At 46.5% G+C, this 19,652-nt stretch overlaps 1 protein-coding gene across 4 annotated transcripts in view; it reads left to right on the forward strand.

Annotated features, from left to right (window-relative positions):
• Nucleotides 1-10,931, forward strand: part of LOC144508066 (ankyrin repeat and SOCS box protein 13-like) — a 42,445-nt gene extending 31,514 nt beyond the window's left edge. Inside the window, exons 6-7 of one of the 4 annotated variants that reach the window (XR_013500200.1) lie at nucleotides 1,244-6,903; nucleotides 7,033-10,931. Coding sequence is in view for 1 of the 4 variants with exons in the window: in XM_078235849.1 (XP_078091975.1) it covers nucleotides 1,244-1,371 (128 nt within the window). In the remaining 3 variants the exon portion in view is untranslated. Of the gene's footprint in view, nucleotides 1-1,243 lie in introns of all 4 variants that reach the window. The other 3 variants (XR_013500202.1, XR_013500201.1, XM_078235849.1) reach the window with 3 other exon arrangements.
• Nucleotides 10,932-19,652: the final 8,721 nt, after the last annotated feature.

Below are 19,652 nucleotides of genomic sequence, written 5' to 3' on the forward strand. Positions count from 1 at the left end.
ACTGCTGATGGCAATGATTTGACCAATCAGAGTCAACCTGCCTTGTTGCAATTTGAACAAAAGCTTGGCAGTTAACTGTTCCCTGGTGCATTCTCCATGGCAACACCTCTACCAAGCAGATTGCATTTGCCAATCAATCAGCACTCTCTTCTCATGCAGCATCAATTGTTGATCCCCAGTCTGCTTGCCAACTGTCCTGCTGAGTGCAAGATGAAAAGCTTTGACAATATGTCTCTTTTTTTTAGCAACATTATCAACATCCTGGGGGGGGTTACCATTGACCAGCAGCCGAACTGGACCAGCCGTATAAATACTGTGGCTATAAGAGCAGGTCAGAGGCTAGGAATTCTGCTTTGAGTAACTCACCTTAAGACTTCCCAAAACCTGTCCAGTCTACAAGGCACAGGTCAGGAATGTGATGGAATACTTTCCACTTGCCTGAATGAGTCCAACTCCAACAACACTTGAGAAGCTTGGCACCATCCAGGACAAAGCAGCCTGCTTGATTGGCACCCCATCCGCAAACATTCACTCCCTCCACCAACAATGCACAGTGGCAGTAGTGAGTACCATCGACAAGATGCACTGCGGGAACTAACCTTCCAAACCCAAGGCGGCTACCATCTAGGACAAGAGTAGCAGATGCATGGGAACACCACCACTTGCAAGTTCTCCTCCTAGCCACTCACCATCCTGACTTGGAAATATATATCCGTTCCTTCACTGCCACTGGGTCAAAATCTTAGGATTCCCTCCTTAACCACTATATGGGTGTCCCTGACACCATATGAACTGCAGGGATTCAAGAAGGCAGCTCACCACCACCACCGCAAGGGCAATTAGGGATGGGCAATAAATGCTGGCCTGGCCAGCGACACACATGTCCCATGAATGAATTTTTAAAAAACCTCAAGTTCTGTAATATGAAATGACTGGTGGTTCACACAAGCGAATGGGATGATAACAGCTATCGAAGAAAATCCAAGTATTTGGTGTAATTCAGTTTAACTTCTGTCTTGCTTATTTAGAATTTGTTGCATTTCATGAGTTGGGGCAAGTGATGTTTGAGCGAATAGGGTGCAGAGGTAATATAATTCTTGTGTGAGCAAATTATTCCAGCATGAAACACTGCGACTTGGCAGATGGGAACCTATTTTCAAACAGGATGGAATTTTTGTTTAGGTGGCATGTCTGTGTGTTTTTCTGTCTCTTTAACTATTAATCACTTGTGTTTTCACTTTAGGGACACCATTGAGTTTATCACATTACTGCAGAATGACACTGAGGAAAGTCCTTGGCCCCCGGAGACTGCACGCAATCTACCAGCTAGACATCGCCCCGAGACTCATCAGTTATCTATGCTACGATTGAACCTGGTTTTAACTCCCAGGTTATGAACGGGTTCTTCAAGGACGTGTGGAGCTGAGGAATTAAAAGCCCAATCAGTGATTTTTTTTTGAGAACAGATCTAACCTTTATGGGCACTGCCTGCAGAAGATGAGAGACTCCACGGAATCTGAGCTGTAACTTCTCTCAGATCCCGATCTGCAGTTTGACATTTGGATTCATCTCCAAGTGCAAAAGTTAACCCTCGATCATTAAGTTTGCCGAAGCGTTCTCGAAGGCAGTGGAAAATACTTTTAACCGTCTCACCCATTTGACAAAGTTAAATCTTGCTTGTACAATTAAGACGTTTTTAAACTTGACACCGTGGGAATCGATGTTGATTCTTTCAGAGTTTCGATTGACATCGCAGTGTCCATCAGTGAGTTGGCGATGGGACCGGGCTTACCAGCAAGACTCGCAGCGGTTTACATATTTAGCAGCATGCCAAGCTAGTTGCAGCAAAGCTAGTGGAATCTAGTTACAAGAGTTTATTTTAAACGGCTGCAGTAAACAGAATTCCTGACTGAAACTACAGCAACTTCTCCGAGGAAAGGCAGGGTGATGTATTTCTTTGCCAGCAGATTGCAGTGAGTGGAGGATTGCCGCACACACAGGCGATGGGTGTAAAATTGATCCCAGTCACTGACAGCAATGAGATTTCCCAGCTTGGTTGATGGGGGAATGCGTTCCGTTCTGCTCAGGAACAGCAGTGTCACTCTGTGTGGTTGTAATTGATGTGAGAATTCGAAATCTGAAAACTGCACTGTTCAATAGTGTATAAATATTTTAGCATGCTTGTTATACCGCTGTGTCCACTTACACTTCAGCACCACTCTTTGGCTGGAATCTCCCCAGGTTTGACAAGGGGCATTAGATCAGGCAGGAGGGTGGCAGGTGGGCACCCAACCACCTTACTGCCTCCACCCTGATGGCAGCACGATAGCACAGCGGTTAGCACTGCTGCCTCACAGCTCCAGAGTCCCGGGTTCGATTCCCGGCTCGGGTCACCGTCTGTGTGGAGTTTGCATGTTCTCCCCGTGTCTGCCTGGGTTTCCTCTGGGTGCTCCGGTTTCCTCTCACAGTCCAAAGACGTGCTGGTCAGGTGAATTGGCCATGCTAAATTCTCCCTCGGTGTACCTGAACAGGCGCCGGAGTGTGGCGACGACTAGGGGATTTTCACAGTGACTTCATTGTAGTGCAAGTGTAAGCCTGCTTGTGACACTAATAAATGGTTGATTGGCTATGCTAAATTGCCTGTTAGTGTCCCGGGATGCGTAGGTTAGAGGATTAGCGGGGTAAATAGTGGGGATGAGGCCTGGGTGGGATTGTTGTCGGTGCAGACTCAATGGGCTGAATGGCCTCCTTCTGCACAGTAGGGATTTTATGATTCTAAGTCTGGGTACAAAGGCCTTTGGATAGCCTTGTGCTCCGCTGCCAAGTGAGGCTCTTAGATGACCAAATGATGCTCGCTCAAGGGCCTCATCCTGCCTATTAAGCCAGTGGTGGGCAGGGGGCTTACCATGCAGGGAGCAAACCCTGGCAGGCTTGCTTCTGGGCCCCCAAGGGAGGGGGTGAGGAGAAGTTCCCCAAGTTTAAAGGCACTTGGTGTTTGATTGAAGGACCCAATGTCAGGAAAGTGGTGGGGGGGCGGGGGATCAGGGAAGTGGCCAAGAGCCACCCCTCCCCTTCCTTGGGATCCCCCTCCTGCCAACACTCACCTGTGGCCAGGGATCTACTGACGATCATAGGCCTCAGGTGGGTGTCATACCGGCGACCACCACTGCTTTCCTGATGGCACTGTTGTTCAATAACGCTGCCGACTTCTGATTGGCCAATCTCTCTCAATGGGTGGGATTTCCACCCCAGAATCCTCAATCCCAGCAAAATGCAAAGGAAGGCGATGGCCTAGTGGTATTATCGCTAGACTATTAATCCAGAAACTCAGCTAGTGTTCTGGGGACCCAGGTTCAAATCCCGCCACGGCAGATGGTGGAATTTAAACTCAATAGAAATATCTGGAATTAAAGTTTATTTATTAGTCACAAGTAAGGCTTATATTAACACTGCAATGAAGTTACTGTGAAAATCTAGTCACCACTGTCTGGCACCTATTTGGGTCAATGCACCCAACCAGCACATCTTTCAGAATGTGGGAGGGAACCGGAGCACCCGGAGGAAACCCACGCAGACAAGAATCTGCTGGTGACCCTGAAACCATTGTCGATTGTCGGAAAAACCCATCTGTAAATGCCCTTTAGGAAATCTGCTGTCCTCACCCAGCCTACATGTGACTCCAGAGTCACAGCAATGTGGTTGATTCTCAACTGCCCTCGGGCAACTAGGGATGGGCAATAAATGCTGGTCGGCCAGCGATGCCCATGTCCCACGAATGAATAAAATAAAAGCCAGGCAGGGGGCTGAATAGAATAAGATTGGGCAGGATTTCCCAGAAAGAGGCAGCACTCACCGGCTCTCCAGCTTGGGGGCAGAGCCATCTTCCTCCATAGGTTCCAGGCTTTGTTACAATCTTTGTAATTTTAATTGTTTTTTAAAAACTAATTCTTGACATGTAGACATCATTGGCAGGTCCAATATCTATTGCCCATCCCTAATTAACCTTGAGAAGGTGGTGGTGAGCTGCCATCTTGAACCGTTGTAGTTGTGTGGTGTAGGTACACCCACAGTGCTGTTAGGAAGGAAGTTCCAGGATTTTGACCCAATGGCAGTGAAGGAACAGCTGATATGTTTCCAAGTCTGGGTGATTACTAACTTGGAGACCTCGGAGGTGATGATGTTCCCGTGCACCTACTGCCCTTGCCCTTCATGGCATGGAGTTTGAGAAGCTAAGGGTGGCACGGTGGTTAGCACTGCTGCCTCACAGCGCCAGGGACCCGGGTTCGATTCCCAGCTTGGGTCACTGTCTGTATGGAGTCTGCGCGTTCTCCCCGTGTCTGCATGGGTTTCCCCTGGCTGCTGCGGTTTCCTCCCTCAGTCCGAAAGATGTGCTAGTTAGGTGCATTGGCCATGCTAAATTCCCCCTCGGTGTCCCTGAACAGGCGCCAGCGTGTGGCGACTAGGAGATGTTCACAATAAATTCATTGCAGTGTTAATGTAAGCTGCCTTTAGACAATAATAAATTGAAACTTTAACATGTCAAAACAGAGAAAGTTGATACACCAGCTTAGACAATGGAGCATGGATTATTTCCTGACCCAGATTCATACAATAGATTTCTTGGTGTTTATTTTCCTACATCAGTTCCTTGTTTGACTATTAAAACATCGTACATTAATGAAACAGTGTCACCAGGCAGTTGTATCTGGTGACAGTGAGGACCATAAGAGACTGGCTCGAGTCACTATACCACATTATTGTTCGTCCCCAGAATTATGCAATGGCCTTTAACTTGCAATAATCTGCTTGGCACAGTCTACGACACAAGGGGCATTCATTCAGCTGAGTGCTTGGCTAATTGTGGTGAACACTAGAAGGATGAGATTCAACAAGACAAGAGGTCTTTGTTTTATCTTCACTTTCCTTTTTGATGCATTTGAATTTTAAACTTGTTTCTGGGGGTGGGTGGAATCAGCAACGTCCATAATTCTTGCTAGACTTTCTCACGTTCTGGTAGCTCTTTCTGAGGTTTGGGCAGGCCGACTGTGTAAGAGTTTTAACAACACCAGGTTAAAGTCCAACAGGTTTATTTGGTAGCAAATGCCATTAGCTTTCGGAGCCCTGCTCCTTCGTCAGATGGAGTGGATTTCCACTCCATCTGACGAAGGAGCAGGGCTCCGAAAGCTAATGGCATTTGCTACCAAATAAACCTGTTGGACTTTAACCTGGTGTTGTTAAAACTCTTACTGTGTTTACCCCAGTCCAACGCCGGCATCTCCACATCAGGCCAACTGTGAGCAGACATCCACCAATGTCACTCCTGATGTGGCTGCTGGAGGGCCTGTAGAATTATCCCAGTAATATTAATCTCCCCCAACCCCATGTACCTTTCCACCAAGACATGGTAATGTCACTGGATTAGTAATCCAAATGCCAATTTTTCTTTTCTTTATTCATTTGTGGGACATGGGCGTCGCTGGCTGGCTAGCATTTATTGATGTGGAGATGCCGGCATTGGAGACAACACACAACTCTTTAACCTGTGCTTAATGCTCCCTCCACCCACATTGTCTGTACCTTTAAGATCTGGCTGGCTGTAGGGATTCGCATTTTAATCAGTATTCTGTAACTTGATTTTTGTGTCTCTGTGCCCTGTTTGAGAGCACATTTCCACTCCATCTGACGAAGGAGCAGCGCTCCGAAAGCTAATGGTGTTTGCTACCAAATAAACCTGTTGGACTTTAACCTGGTGTTGTTAAAACTCTTACTGTGTAGTATTTATTGCCCATCCCTAGTTGCCCTTGTTCAGAGGGCAGCTGAGTGTCAACCACATTGCTGTGGCTCTGGAGTCACAGACCGGATAAGGACGGCAGATTTCCTTTCCTAAAGGGTATTAGTGAATCAGATGAGGTTTTCTGATGATTGATAATGGTTTCACAGTCATCAGTTGATTCCTAATTCCAGATATATTTTTTTAAAATTGAGTTCAAATCCCACCATCTGCCATGGAGGGATTCGAACCTGGCTCCCCGGAACATGAGCTGAGTTTCTGGATTAGTCATTTAGCGATGATACCATTAGGCCATCACCTTCCCCAATGTTCTGGGAATGTGGGTTCAAATCCCATCACAGCAACTGGTGGAATTCCATTACAATTCCTAAATCTTCAATGTAAAATTAGTGTCAGGAATGGTCACCAGGAGAACTATCATCGAAAAACCCACCTGATTCACTAATGTCCTTGAGGGAAGGAAATCCCGTCACAGCAGATGGTGGAATTTGAATTCAATATAAAACAAATCTGGAATTAAGAATCTACTGATGACCATGAAACCATTGTCGATTGTCGGAAAAACCCAGCTGGTTCACTAATGTCCTTTGGGGAAGGAAATCTGCCGTCCTCACCTGGTCTGGCCTACATGTGACTCCAGATCCATAGCAATGTGGTTGACTCGGATGATTTGGGCCAAAGGGCCTGTTTCTATGCCGTGTATCTCTCTGACTCTTAACCACGCACTTGAAGGGCAATTAGGGTTGGACACAATGGCTGTGCCCATCTCCCAAGAAAGATTAAAGAGGGGGAAAAAAGACCAACTTGGTTGAGTAAAGCATCTATCTCCCGCTCTATTTATCCAATATCATTCACTGCCCATCTTTTGCTTTTATCATTTATCCATAAGCGATCTTACTGCCACCCACTAACCTCAATATTTTCTTAAGAATTAAAGCCATTCTTGATGTCTGTAGAAGCATATGTTTCCTGTATGTAAATTACCAATGGTTTAACCGGAGAGAGGATTCGAGTGAGAGTGGTTTATCTGGTCGGGCCGGGGGTTTCCGCAACTGCAGAAAATCACGTAGAGCACCTCACATTTTAGATAAAAACAGGAAATTCTCAGCAGCGCTGCCAGCATCTGTGGAGAGAGCAAGAGAGTTAAGGTTTCAGGTCTGTGACACCTTTCATCAGAACCCATTTCAGCATCTATCATCTTTTGTCTTTGTAATAGTGTTCCTCTGTTTCTCTCTCCACAGATGCTGTCAGATCACCTGAACATTGCCAGCATTTTCTGTTTTTATTTCAGGTTTCCAGAAGCTGCAGTATTTTGCTTTTGGACATTTTGCCGCCAGCTGATAGGGTATAATTGATATTGTGAAGAAGTAAGATTCGCCAGTTTTGATGCCCTTGGAATGTATTTATACTATCACTTACGCATTATTGCATCACTCTGCAACATCTGTTATCTAACTGGAATGAAACATTGTGAACCCCCTCTCTCTCTCACTCCCTCCCTCTCTCACACACACACATCATTCCCACTCAGCGTCAAGCCATGTTTCAAGAATATCTGGAGTTGCTGATCACGTTGCAAACTGAAATAAAATTGTTTAACATGTTTAAGAAAGTGTTTGTTCTTGCCCTAAACCCCCTGGGTGGAGCTTGGTGCCAGTGTACAGTTCCTTTGTGCTGGGAAAGTGTGAAGACCGTGATACAATTGCAGTGCAGCAAAACACCAATCACATTAAAGTCTATTTATTAGTGTCACAAGTAGGCTTACATTAACACTGCAATGAAGTTACTGTGAAATTCCCCTAGTCGCCACAATCCGGCGCCTGTTCAGGTACACTGAGGGAGAATTTAGCATGGCCAATGCACCTAACCAGCACGTCTTTCGGACTGTGGGAGGAAACCAGAGCATCCGGAGGAAACCCACGCAAACACGGAGAGAACATGCAGACTTCGCACAGACAGTGACCCAAGCCGGGGATTGAACCCGGGTCCCTGGCCCTGTGAGGCAGCAGTGATAACCACTGTGCCACCGGTATTATAACTCCAATCTTCAGTTTTCTGTATTCATTTAATCCTGAATTGCCCAGGCCACGTTCTGTCTTCTGGTATAGATGACGATAAAGGATTGATATCTTTTGGGGGAAAAAAATCGAGTTGCTTAAACGTTACTCAAGATTGAAATAACTTATCCCTTCCCTGTTTCCCCCAGCTCTCATACTCTGCCTTTTGTGGACACCAGGTGAGGTATACCTGAACCACTGGTCACAGGTCATCTGCCGAGGCTAGTGGCATTCCCAAAGGAGATCCATCCCTTGGAAGGGTTCATCTGCATTAAGTGTTGTTTGAATGATAACTGTTGCCTATGACGGGTGTGTCTCACTGAATCCATTGAAATGCAGAGGCTGTTGTTGAGTAGATAAACACTGTGGCCATTTTGTGCACAGCCAGAACAAACACCAATCATCAGTTAATTTATTTCTAATGATTTTGGTTGATGCAGGAATGCTTGCATTGAAATGCACATGAAAGAAAACTCTACTTGGCCTCATCCTCCGCACCCTGCCTTGCATCTGACTGGAGGGTGGGGGGTGGTTTTGACAGGAACAAGTCAATTGCCCAGACTTCTGCCCAGTGATGGGGAACCTGAAGCAAAGAGGAGCCCTGAGGGGGACATGTTCAAAAAATTTCCCTTAATCTTGGAATTGATCACAGGTCCTCTGCAGACCATTTTGTCCATGGAGCTCTGGTGCAAACACTAACACAGGAGGGTTTTTTTGGGGGTGTTGGCAGGGACCAATGAAGAGGAAGGTGAGGTGGGTAGAGTGGTCAATCTTTTCAACCTCTCCATTATGTTTTCCTCTTGTGTGAAACAGACCTCGAGAGAATGGAATGCCCTGTGACAAGCTGAGTGAATGGGCAAATGTGTGGCAGATGCAGTATAATGTGGATGAGTGTGAGGTAATCCACTTTGGTAGCAAAAACAGGAAGGCAGGTTATTATCTGAATGGCTGTAGATTGAGGGAGAGGAATGTGTAACGAGACCTGGGTGTCCTTGTACACCAGTCGCTGAAGGTCAGCATGCAGGTGCAGCAGGCGGTAAAGAAAGAAAATGGTATGTTTATAGCGCGAGGTTTCGAGTACAGGAGCAGGGATGTCTTGCTGCAATTATACAGGGCCTTGGTGAGGCCACATCTGGAAAATTGTGTGCAGTTTTGACCTCCGTGTCTGAGGAAGGATGTTCTTGCTTAGAGGGAGTGCAGAGAAGGTTTACCAGGCTGATTCCCGGGATGGCGGGACTGATGTATGAGGAGAGACTGAGTCGGTTAGGATTATATTAGTTGGAGTTTAGAATGAGGGGGTGATCTCATAGAAACTTGTAAAATTCTAACAGGACTGGACAGAGTAGATACAAGAACAATGTTGCTGATAATCGAGGTGTCCAGAGCAAGGGGTCATAGTCTTAAGGTAAACCTTTTAAAAGTAAAGTTTATTTATTAGTCACAAGTAACACTGCAATGAAGTTACTGTGAAATTCCCCTCGTCGCCACACTCCGGTGCCTGTTGGGTCAATGCACCTAACCAGCACATCTTTCAGACTGTGGGAGGAAACTGGAGCACCCGGAGGAAACACATGCAGGCACAGGGAGAAAGTGCAAACTCCACACAGACAGTGACCCAAGCAGGGATTTGAACCCAGGACCCTGGCGCTGTGAAGCAGCAGTGCTAACCACTGTGCTACCGTGCCGTCCCTAAGACTGAGATAAGTAGAAATTTCTTCACTCAGAGAGTGGTAAGGCTGTGGAACTCGCTACCACAGGAAACAGTTGAGACCAAAACGTTGTATGGTTTCAAGAAGCAGATATAACACTTGGGGCAAAGGGGACCAAAGGATATGGGAGGAACACGGGATCAGGCTATTGAGTTGGATGATCAGCCACGATCATATGAATGGTGTAGCAGGCTCGAAGGGCTGAATGGTCTACTCCCGCTCCTGCTCCCATTTTCTGTGTTTCTATGTAATTGTTTTCTGTTAATAAGTGAGGAGGTTGAAGAGAAAGAAGCTCATTACATTCTCCGCCCTTGTCAACATGATAAGCTGTCAACTTTTTAAATGGCTTTTTAAATGTAATTATTTATAATGAGAACATTGGGAGATAACCGAGCATTTGCCAGTTATTGAACACTGGAAAAACTGAACCACTTACAATCCCCGCTTCAAACTCCATTCCCTAGCCACCATCTCCATCTATCTCCATGGCAACAGTCTGAGTTTAAACCAGTCAGTTCACAACCTTGATGTGTCACATTTGACCTTGAGATAGCTTCTGACCTCATATTCAGCCCATTACTAAGGCCGCCTATTTTCATCTCCAATAACATTGCCCAACTTCACCCCTGACCCAGCCAATCTGCTGCTGAAACCCTCACTCGTGCCTTTGTTAGCTCAAGACTCGACTATACCAGTGCAATCCTGACTTGTCTCCCACATTCTACCCTCCATAAACTTGGGTTAATCACAAACTCTGCTGCCCGTGCCTTAACTCACATCAATTCCTGTTCCCCTATCACCGCTGTGCCACACTGGCTCCCAATCCAGTCAATGCTTTGATTTTAATATCCTCATCTTTCAAATCCCTCCATGGCCCCTCAAACTTTTACTGCATGTATTATGTAAAATCTTTCATAATCCGCACCAATGATATCGAGTTTAAAACAATAAATAAATAAAATTCAAAACATTATGTTGGCTAAAAATGTAAAAATAAAAATTAGGGGAATGCTGGAAGCAGGAGATGGGAATAATTATATTTGCATAAATATGAAGATGGATTTTAAAAATAGGAAATATAAAGAATAACTTTCACTTTAATGTTGCTTCTGTGGGTTTAAATTCGTCGAGGGCGGGAGCTGAACATAAGTCCCTAATGAATCCTCTACTCTCAAAATCCAGGGGGTTGCCATTGACCAGAAATTGAACTGGACCAGCCATATAAATACTGTGTCAATAGGAACAGTCATTATTCATGTAAATTGAGTCTGTGTCTATATATGCCCTGTTTGTAAACAGAATTCCCACTCACCTGAAGAAGGGGCTTAAGGCTCCGAAAGCTTGTGTGGCTTTTGCTACCAAATAAACCTGTTGGACTTTAACCTGGTGTTGGTAAACTTCTTACTGTCAATAGGAACAGGTCAGAGGCTAGGAATCCTGCGGCAAGTAACTCACCTCCTGACTCCCCAAAGCCTGTCCACCATCTACAAGGCACAAGTCAGGAGTGTGATGGAGTACTCTCCACATGGTTGGATGGGTGCAGCCCCAACAACAATCAAGAAACTCAACACTATCAAGGGAAAGGGAAGCCCACTTGATCGGCACCCCTTCCACAAACATTCACTCCCTCCATCACCGACACACAGTGGCAGCCGTGTGTACCGCCTACAAGATGCTCTGCAGCAACTCATCAAGGCTCCTTCAACAGCACCTTCCAAACCCACAACCTCTACCACTTTGAAGGACCCGGGCAGCAGATAGCTGGGAACACCATCGCCTGCAAGTTCCCCTCCAAGCCACTCAACATCCTGACTTGGAAATATATCGCCGTACTTTCACTGTTGTTGGGTTAAAATCCTGGAACTCCCTCCCTAACAGCACTGTGGGTGTACCTACACCTCAGGGACTGCAGTGGTTCAAGAAGGCAGCTCACCACCACTGTCTGAAGGGCAACTAGAGATGGGCAATAAATGCCTAGCCAGTGACACCCGAATCCCATAAATTAATAAAAAAATAATGGGCTGCTAAATTGACCCTAGTGTCAGGGGGATTAGCAGGGTAAATATGTGGGGTTACAGGAATAGGACCTGGGTGGGATTGTGGTCGGTGCAGGCTCGATGGGCCAAGTGGCCTCCTTCTACACTGTAGGGATTCTAAGTGGCTAAAAAGCTAAAGTTTATTTATTAGTCACAAGTAAGGCTTACATTAACATTGCACTGAAGTTACTGTGAAATTCCCCTAGTTGCCACAGTCCAGCGCCTGTTCAGGTCAATGCACCCAACAGCACGTCTTTCAGACTGTGGGAGGAAACCGGAGCACCCAGAGGAAACCCACACAGACACGGGGAGAACATGCAAACTCCACACAGACAGTGACCCAAGCCAGGAATCGAACCCAGATCCTTAGTGCTGTGAGGCAGCAGTGCTAACCACTGTGCCACCATGCCATCCCTATGGAGCTGTAGGTTACAGAGACCACTTGAGCTAGTTAGATGGAGACGCCACTAAAGATTATAGCTGAAATCTCACTGCGCTAATGACAGCCTGTGAATGCTCATTTATTGTATACTTTTCAACCCCTGTTTTCATGAAATTGCTGTATACCCTCCTCCCCCACCCCACACCACCCCCAGTTTCAATTCCTGTGTGAGCGCAGAGGGGCTATTTGACATTGGGAGGTTGCGTTGAGGAGGATGGTGGGGCTGGTTTGAGGAAACTCACAGAGTGATCCTGACTCAAAGTCCACGCATTTGCATTTTCCAGCAGCAGGCACTGGATGGCGCTGAGGAGCTGGAAAGCTGACCACTTTTCTGCTTTCTGAGGCTGGCAGGAGCTAAAATCTGCTCAGTCCCGGTCAGGTATTAATGTAGGATTTTCCTCACCTCTGGAACCAAGCTTGGCATTAAGCTGATGGTGCATTGGCATTCACAGTCTAATAGCAGGAAATTCTAACTCTCAAAAAAGATTCATATGGAAGTAAAAAGGTTTTAAAATCATAGAATCCTTACAGTGCAGAAGAGGCCATTCGGCCCACTGAGTTTGCACTGACTCTCTGACAGACTCAGGCCCTCTCCCTCGCCCTATCCCTATAACCCCCATTTCCCAAGGCTAATCCATCTCACCAGCACAGCTTTGGACATCAGGCCCATTTACAGTTTTAAGAGATGGGGTGGAGCGATTGGGTAATCAGCTCTCAGTAGAAAGGCGGGGGGTGGGGGGGGGGGGGCGGTGTGTGGGGGGTGGGGGTGGGGGAGAGCTGCGGGGGTGTCCCTCATCTATTTGGATGGGCAAAAAGAGACATCCAGTTGAAGAGAATTAACATTGAGATGCACTGGGAAACCTGTCATGGTTCACTCAATGAAGGTAGTGGATAGTGTGAGCCACAAACACAGGACGATCCTAAGCAACATGGTAGCACATTGGTTCGCACTGCTGCTTCACAGCGCCAGGGACCCGGGTTTGACCCCCGGATCGGGTCACTGTCTGCGCGGAGTCTGCACGTTCTCCCTGTGTCTGCGTGGGGTTTCCTCCGGGTGCTCCGGTTTCCTCCCACAGTCTGAAAGACGTGCTGGTTAGGTGCATTGGCCATGCTAAATTCTCCCTCAGTGTAACCCAAACAGGTGCCTGAGTGTGACGATTAGGGGATTTTCACAGTCACTTCATTGCAGTGTTAATGTAAGCCTACTTGTGACACTAATAAAAAAAAATTCTGTTTGGTGTCACGGTTCACCTGCTCCACATGGGCAGCACGATGGCGCAGTGGTTAGCACTGCTGTCTCACAGCGCAAGGGATCCGTGTTCGATTCCCAGCTTGGGTCACTGTCTGTGCGGAGTCTGCACCTTCTCCCCCTGTCTGTGTGTGTTTCCTCCGGGTGCTCCGGTTTCCTCCCACAGTCCCTCTGTGTACCTGAAAAGACGCTGGAATGTGGCGACTCAGGGATTTTCACAGTAACTTCACTGCAGTGTTAATGCAAGCCTACTTGTGAAACTAATACATTTTTTAAAATTCCCTGCCAAGATTCCCCCAGCCTCACCCGAGGTACCTGGTTGCACCTGGAGGCTACAGCCTCAGTATTTTTGTTGTGAGGAGAGGAGGAAAGATGAGTAGCCAGGGTTCATGCTCCTGATTGCAAGCACATGTCTGAGCCTGAGCTGAAGCTGTGATGCCTCCCGCAGTCAAATGTCTGACGCCACTCGATGTTTCAAGTTGCCGCGTGCAGTCGGGTTGGTCGGGTAAGATACCAGGAAGCAGCCAGGGCAGTTCCCCAACAAAAGTTTGTAAATATCCAGGGGGAAGTACGGGTAAAAAAGAAGAACATTGAGAAAAGGCGGCAGATAAATTCACCACCTGCAGTGGAAGGCAGTGTGGTCCAGTAGTTGAACCAATCAGTCGGCTGGATATATACTCTCAGGAATTGGAAATAAGGCAGCCATCCCGGACGCATGTAAAATCTGGATGATGTTCCGTCACTATCCTGATGCCAACACGCCAATTTCCGATAATATGGAAATGGGAGGATTTTCCGCCCATCCCACCCTCACTGGTAAACAGGTTGGTCACAAGCTGCGGGGATCGTCCTGTGTTTGGGACTCACACTATCCACTACCTTCATTAACTGAACCATGACAGGCTTCCCAGTGCGTCTCAAAGTGAATTCTCTTCAATTGGATATCTCTTTTTGCCCATCCAGATGAATGAGGGACCGCCCCCGCCCCCCCCCCACTTTATTAGTGAGAGTTGATTACCCAATCCCCCTACCCCCCATCTCTCTTAAAACTGTAAATGGAATCAGATGCCCGCCTGCCGTTTTTATCCAACTCATTAAAAGGCAATCAAGTTTATGAACAAACTAAAGTTACGTCGCGCACACCATAATGAAGTTGGCACTTTGTTGGAGGTGGGTGATAGTTTCTTTTTGATTTGATTTGATTTATTATTGTCACATTTTTAACATACTGTGAAAAGTATTGTTTCTTGCGCGCTATACAGACAAAACATACCGTTCATAGAGTAGGAAACGAGAGAGTGCAGAATGTACAACGAGAATAAAAGATAGAATTAGAAGGTATGCTGGGCACAGCTTGCAAGAAGGCGCCATCTTGGGACTATTTGGGGCTGTCCTGTACACATTGGAGGAATTACTTAACCCCAACCCTCTTGTACCTCTTCCCCATCTCCCCCACCGCCGGCCTTCAAAACCGGACCCCTAACTCCCCTCCCGCCTCTCCCTCGGGTGCTTAATCCCTCCCCACCCAAAAGTCTGGGATTCGCCTGGGTTCTCCCCAATGCTCTGGCCAATATTTATCCCTCAATTGACATCACAAAAACAGATTATCTGCTCATTAGCACATTGTAGGAGTTGGCTGTGCGTGAATTGGCCGCCACATCCCCTACATTAGTGACTACACTTCAGAAGCCTTAGATTGGCTGTAAATGCTTTGAGATATCCGATGATCATGAATAGTGCTTTATAAATATGTATTTTTTCTTTCTGCCTCTTAGAGCCCAGGGCACCTTGGTCACCTCTCCTACTGCTGCTCACATTCTGTTTTCCCATTTGTGAATATTCCAGACCCGCTATATAGGACTACAAGCTCTGACTAGCATTGGAAAGAGAAAGCCAAGGAATTACAGGAAATATGTACATACTAGCTTGCCATCAACAATTACACTGACATTACACCGGTGATTGGAGCTGCTTAGGGCCTGAATCAAAAGACTCCTCGCAGGCCCCAGTGTAGTCCAGCTCCGGTGGATGCGGAAGGCTGCACCTTTGTTTCACTGCACTAACTGTCGTAAGGCTAAGTTTAAAGAGGCCAATGAAATTGGCAGGCCAGGGGGAAAGTAAGTATTAAGATAGGTGGGTAGAATTTGGGTGGTTGGGGAGTCAGAATCAGAGGTGGTCTGGGGTGTGAGTGGGGTTGGAGGACAGGGGAGGGGGGGGCCAGAGTTCGGGGGTGCGGGAGTCAGAGGTGGGGGGTAGTCGAGGGTCAGAAGTTGGACATCTGGAGGCCGGTGTGGTGGGAAGTGGAGGTCAGAGGGCAGAGGGTCAGAGGTCACAGGTCAGAGTGGGAAAGTCAGAGGTAGGGGGTTTGGAGTTGGCAGTGGGGATTGGATGGGCTGGAGGGGGGGGTCAGAAGACGGGATGTTCGATGTCAGGTGTTGTACATGCTCCCCGTGTCTGCACGGGTTTCCTCCGAGTTCTCCGGTTTCCTCCCACAATCTAAAGATGTGCAGGTTAGCTGGATTGGCCATGCTAAATTGCCCCTTATTGTCAGGGGGACTAGCTAGGGTAAATGCATGGGGCTATGGGGATAGGGCCTGTGTGGGATTGTGGTCAGTGCAGACTTGATGGGCCGAATGGCCTCCTTCTGCACACTGTAGGATTCTATGATCAATGAACAAGAACCATTAGAAGCTTACGATTTAAATTCCATTTTCAGGTGGTTCCCAGCACAAGGTAATTGTCCGGGGGGAGTTAGCGCTTCCGGGCAATTGCTATGCAAATACCTACCTGGGAATTTCAGAGAGGGAATCCCCAGTGCACCTTCGGGGTATTCCCCCCACGCCCCATTCAACACAGGGGGGGCGGGGGAGGTCAGAGGTTATGGTCTATCGTTTTCCTCAATCCGTGATGATGTCAAAGGGTTTCAATGTGTTAAAAAGTACCTTCATTTTGAGTGATGATTTATGCTGCGGAAAGCTGTAATACAATCAGATTTAAAAGAATAAAGGTCAATTTTTGGATTATTTTATTTTCTTTGTCTTTACTTTTGCACTGGAATGCAGGATTAGCAAGGCGGTTGTACTCTTCAAGGTTGCATGGAGATTAAATGTCAAGCTTAAGAAACAATAAAGATTTGCTAATTTAGCTGATCTTGGCCAAGGTGAAAGGAGACAGGGGTATCGGTGGGAAGGTAACTTTAAAAAAATTATTCAGTGGAAAGGAGGCACGTCCAGATAACCAGCTACACCCGTTCCATCTTTCCAAACTTCTCAATTTCTAGAACCCAACATGCACCCCTCACCCTCTGACTGGTTTGCAGTATATCCCTTTATCCTTATCTTCTAATCAGAGAGTATTCAGTAAAGGGAGACGATGGCCGAGTGGCATTATTGCTCGACTATCAATCCAGAAACTCAACTAATGTTCTAGAGTCCTGGGTTCGAATCCTGACAAGGCAGGTGATGGAATTTGAATTCAATATAAAAACAAATCTGGAATTAAAAATCTACTGATGACCACAAAACCATTGTTGAGTGTCAGGAAAAACCCATCTGGTTCACTGATGCCCTTTAGGGAAGGAAATCTGCCATCCTTCCCCAGTCTGGCCTACTTGTGACTCCAGCGCCACAGCAATGTGGTTGACTCTCAACTGCCTATAACTGCCTTTAACCTGGTGTTGTGGGACTTCTTACTTTAAGGGCAAAAGGTTGCTGAAGAAGATTGGGTCACACGGAGTTGGGGGTAGGGTGTTGGCGTGGATTGGGGATTGGCTATCCGACAGGAAACAGAGAGTCGGAATAAATGGGTGCTTTTCTGGTTGGCAGATGGTAACTAGTGGCGTGCTGCAGGGATCGGTACTGGGGCCGCAACTATTTACCATTTATATAGACGATCTGGAGGAGGGGACTGAATGTAGGGTAACAAAGTTTGCAGACAACACAAAGATAAGTGGAAAAGTGAATCGTGTGGAGGGCATAGAGGGTCTGCAGCGAGATTTGGATAGGCTGAGTGAGTGGGCGAGGATCTGGCAGATGGAGTATAACGTTGACAAATGCGAGGTTATTCACTTTGGAGGAAATAATAGCAAATTGGATTATTATCTAAATGGAAAAAAATTACAACATGCTACTGTGCAAAGGGATCTGGGGGCCCTTGTGCATGAGACGCAAAAACCCAGTCTGCAGGTGCAACAGGTGATCAAAAAGGCAAATGGGATGTTGGCCTATATCACAAGGGGGATAGAATATAAAAGTCGAGATGTCTTACTGCATCTGTACAGGGCATTGGTGAGACCGCAGCTGGAATACTGTGTGCAGTATTGGTCCCCTTATTTGTGGAAGGATCTATTGGCCTTGGAGGGAGTGCAGAGAAGGTTCACCAGGTTGATACCAGAGATGAGGGGTGTTGATTGTGAAGAGAGACTGAGCAGATTGGGTCTGTACTCGTTGGAATTTAGAAGGCTGAGGGGGGATCTTATAGAGACCTATAAGATAATGAAGGGGCTGGATAGGTGGAGAGATTCTTTCCACTTAGAAAGGAAGCTAGAACTAGAGGGCACAGCCTCAAAATAAAGGGGGGTCAGTTTAGGACAGAGTTGAGGAGGAACTTCTTCTCTCAGAGGGTGGTGAATCTCTGGAATTCTCTGCCCATTGAAGCGGTGGAGACTACCTCGTTGAATATGTTTAAATCACGGATAGATGGATTCCTGATCGGTAAGGGAATTAGGGGTTATGGGGAGCAGGCGGGTAAGTGGAACTGATCCACTTCAGATCAGCCATGATCTTACTGAATGGCGGGGCAGGCACGAGGGGCTAGATGGCCTACTCCTGCTCCTATTTCTTATGTTCTTATGTTCTTAAAGGCAACCAGGGATGGTGGTCAGCCAGCGAAGCCCATGTCCCATGAATGAATATTTTTTTTAAAATCAGCCATTCTTTTTGGAACTTTTCCTGAACACCTGACTGCACTTTTTCCTGCATTTCTAGTGTAGATAGTCTGTTTTCCCACCTCTCTTGCTTTGGAACACTTTAGGACATTTTTTTATGGCAACGACCATAGTAAAATGTGCAAGTTGTTATCATTGTTAAAAGGGACATATAACATATAACAATTACTTTCTGAGATAAATCTGTTGCCTGCATGGATGACCATAATGTGGAGATGCCAGCGTTGGACTGGGGTAAACATAGTAAGAAGTTTAAAAACACCAGGTTAAAGTCCAACAGGTTTATCAGGCTATCACCTGAAGAAGGGGCTTGGAGCTCCGAAAGCTTGTGTGGCTTTTGCTACCAAATAAACCTGTTGGACTTTAACCTGGTGTTGTTAAACTTCTTACTGGATGACCATACGCAACGTGGAACACCATCAATTGTCAGTGGCTGATGTTGGTACGTACAATCTGTACGAACCAGTTGGAACAGCCCGAAAATAACTCAGTTAATCCAGTGTTTGTATTCAAAACAAATTGCATGTATTCCCAAAGCACTTTTTCCACCATTTTCTTCCATAAACACTCTTGTATGTAGCCAAAACTACCTTGAGATTGGCACAGTTTTTATTTAGAATGTGGGAGACTATCTTCTTAAGTTTCCATTCCTGAAGCTGGCACTTGTCCTAGACATGGGTTTTTTGTGAGTCTGTGATCCTATCAGGTTGAAGGAATTGGATTCAGAAGAAATGCCTGAAGTCAGTTCAGAAACTTAATCTGGACAGGCGTTGAGGTAAAAGCAGCCCTCACCCTATTCTATCCTCAGTCCCAACTAAAGACAGAAAATGCCGGATAAACTCAGCAGGTCTGGCAGTCTCTGTAAGGATAGACAAGAGCAGACGTTTCGAGTCCAGATGACCCTTTGTCAAAGCAACAGAACAAAGCAACAGCTTTGACAAAGGGTCATCTGGACTCGAAACATCAGCTCTTGTCTCTCCTTACAGAGACTGCCAGACCTGCTGAGATTTTCCAGCATTTTCTCTTTTGGTTTCAGATTCCAGCATCCGCAGTAATTTGCTTTTATATACTAACGTAGTCAGTCATTGTAATGACTTTAATCAGGCAATTGAGGTGGGCCCGTTAGAACATAAACTCCCTGATTAAGGGCCAAATTGGTGGGCCAATCAGGGAGTATCTTGCTTTGTACTTAACCAGCAGTGCCAGTTCCTCTGGAACTCCGAGTGTAGACGGCTAACTAAAAGCACTCTGTATGCTGTTGTCAGACTTGTAAATAAAGGGATTTTGGTGAAGGGACTTCTGCCTCCGAGGACTTATTACACCCATGTAACTGGACCAGCAATCCAGAAACTCACTCATGTCCTTTAGGGAAGGAAATCTGCTGTCCTTACCCAATCTGACCTACATGAGAGTCCAGACCCAC

This window comes from Mustelus asterias, chromosome 19, assembly GCF_964213995.1.
Source record: "Mustelus asterias chromosome 19, sMusAst1.hap1.1, whole genome shotgun sequence".
In the NCBI taxonomy this organism is placed as follows: Eukaryota; Metazoa; Chordata; class Chondrichthyes; order Carcharhiniformes; family Triakidae; genus Mustelus; species Mustelus asterias.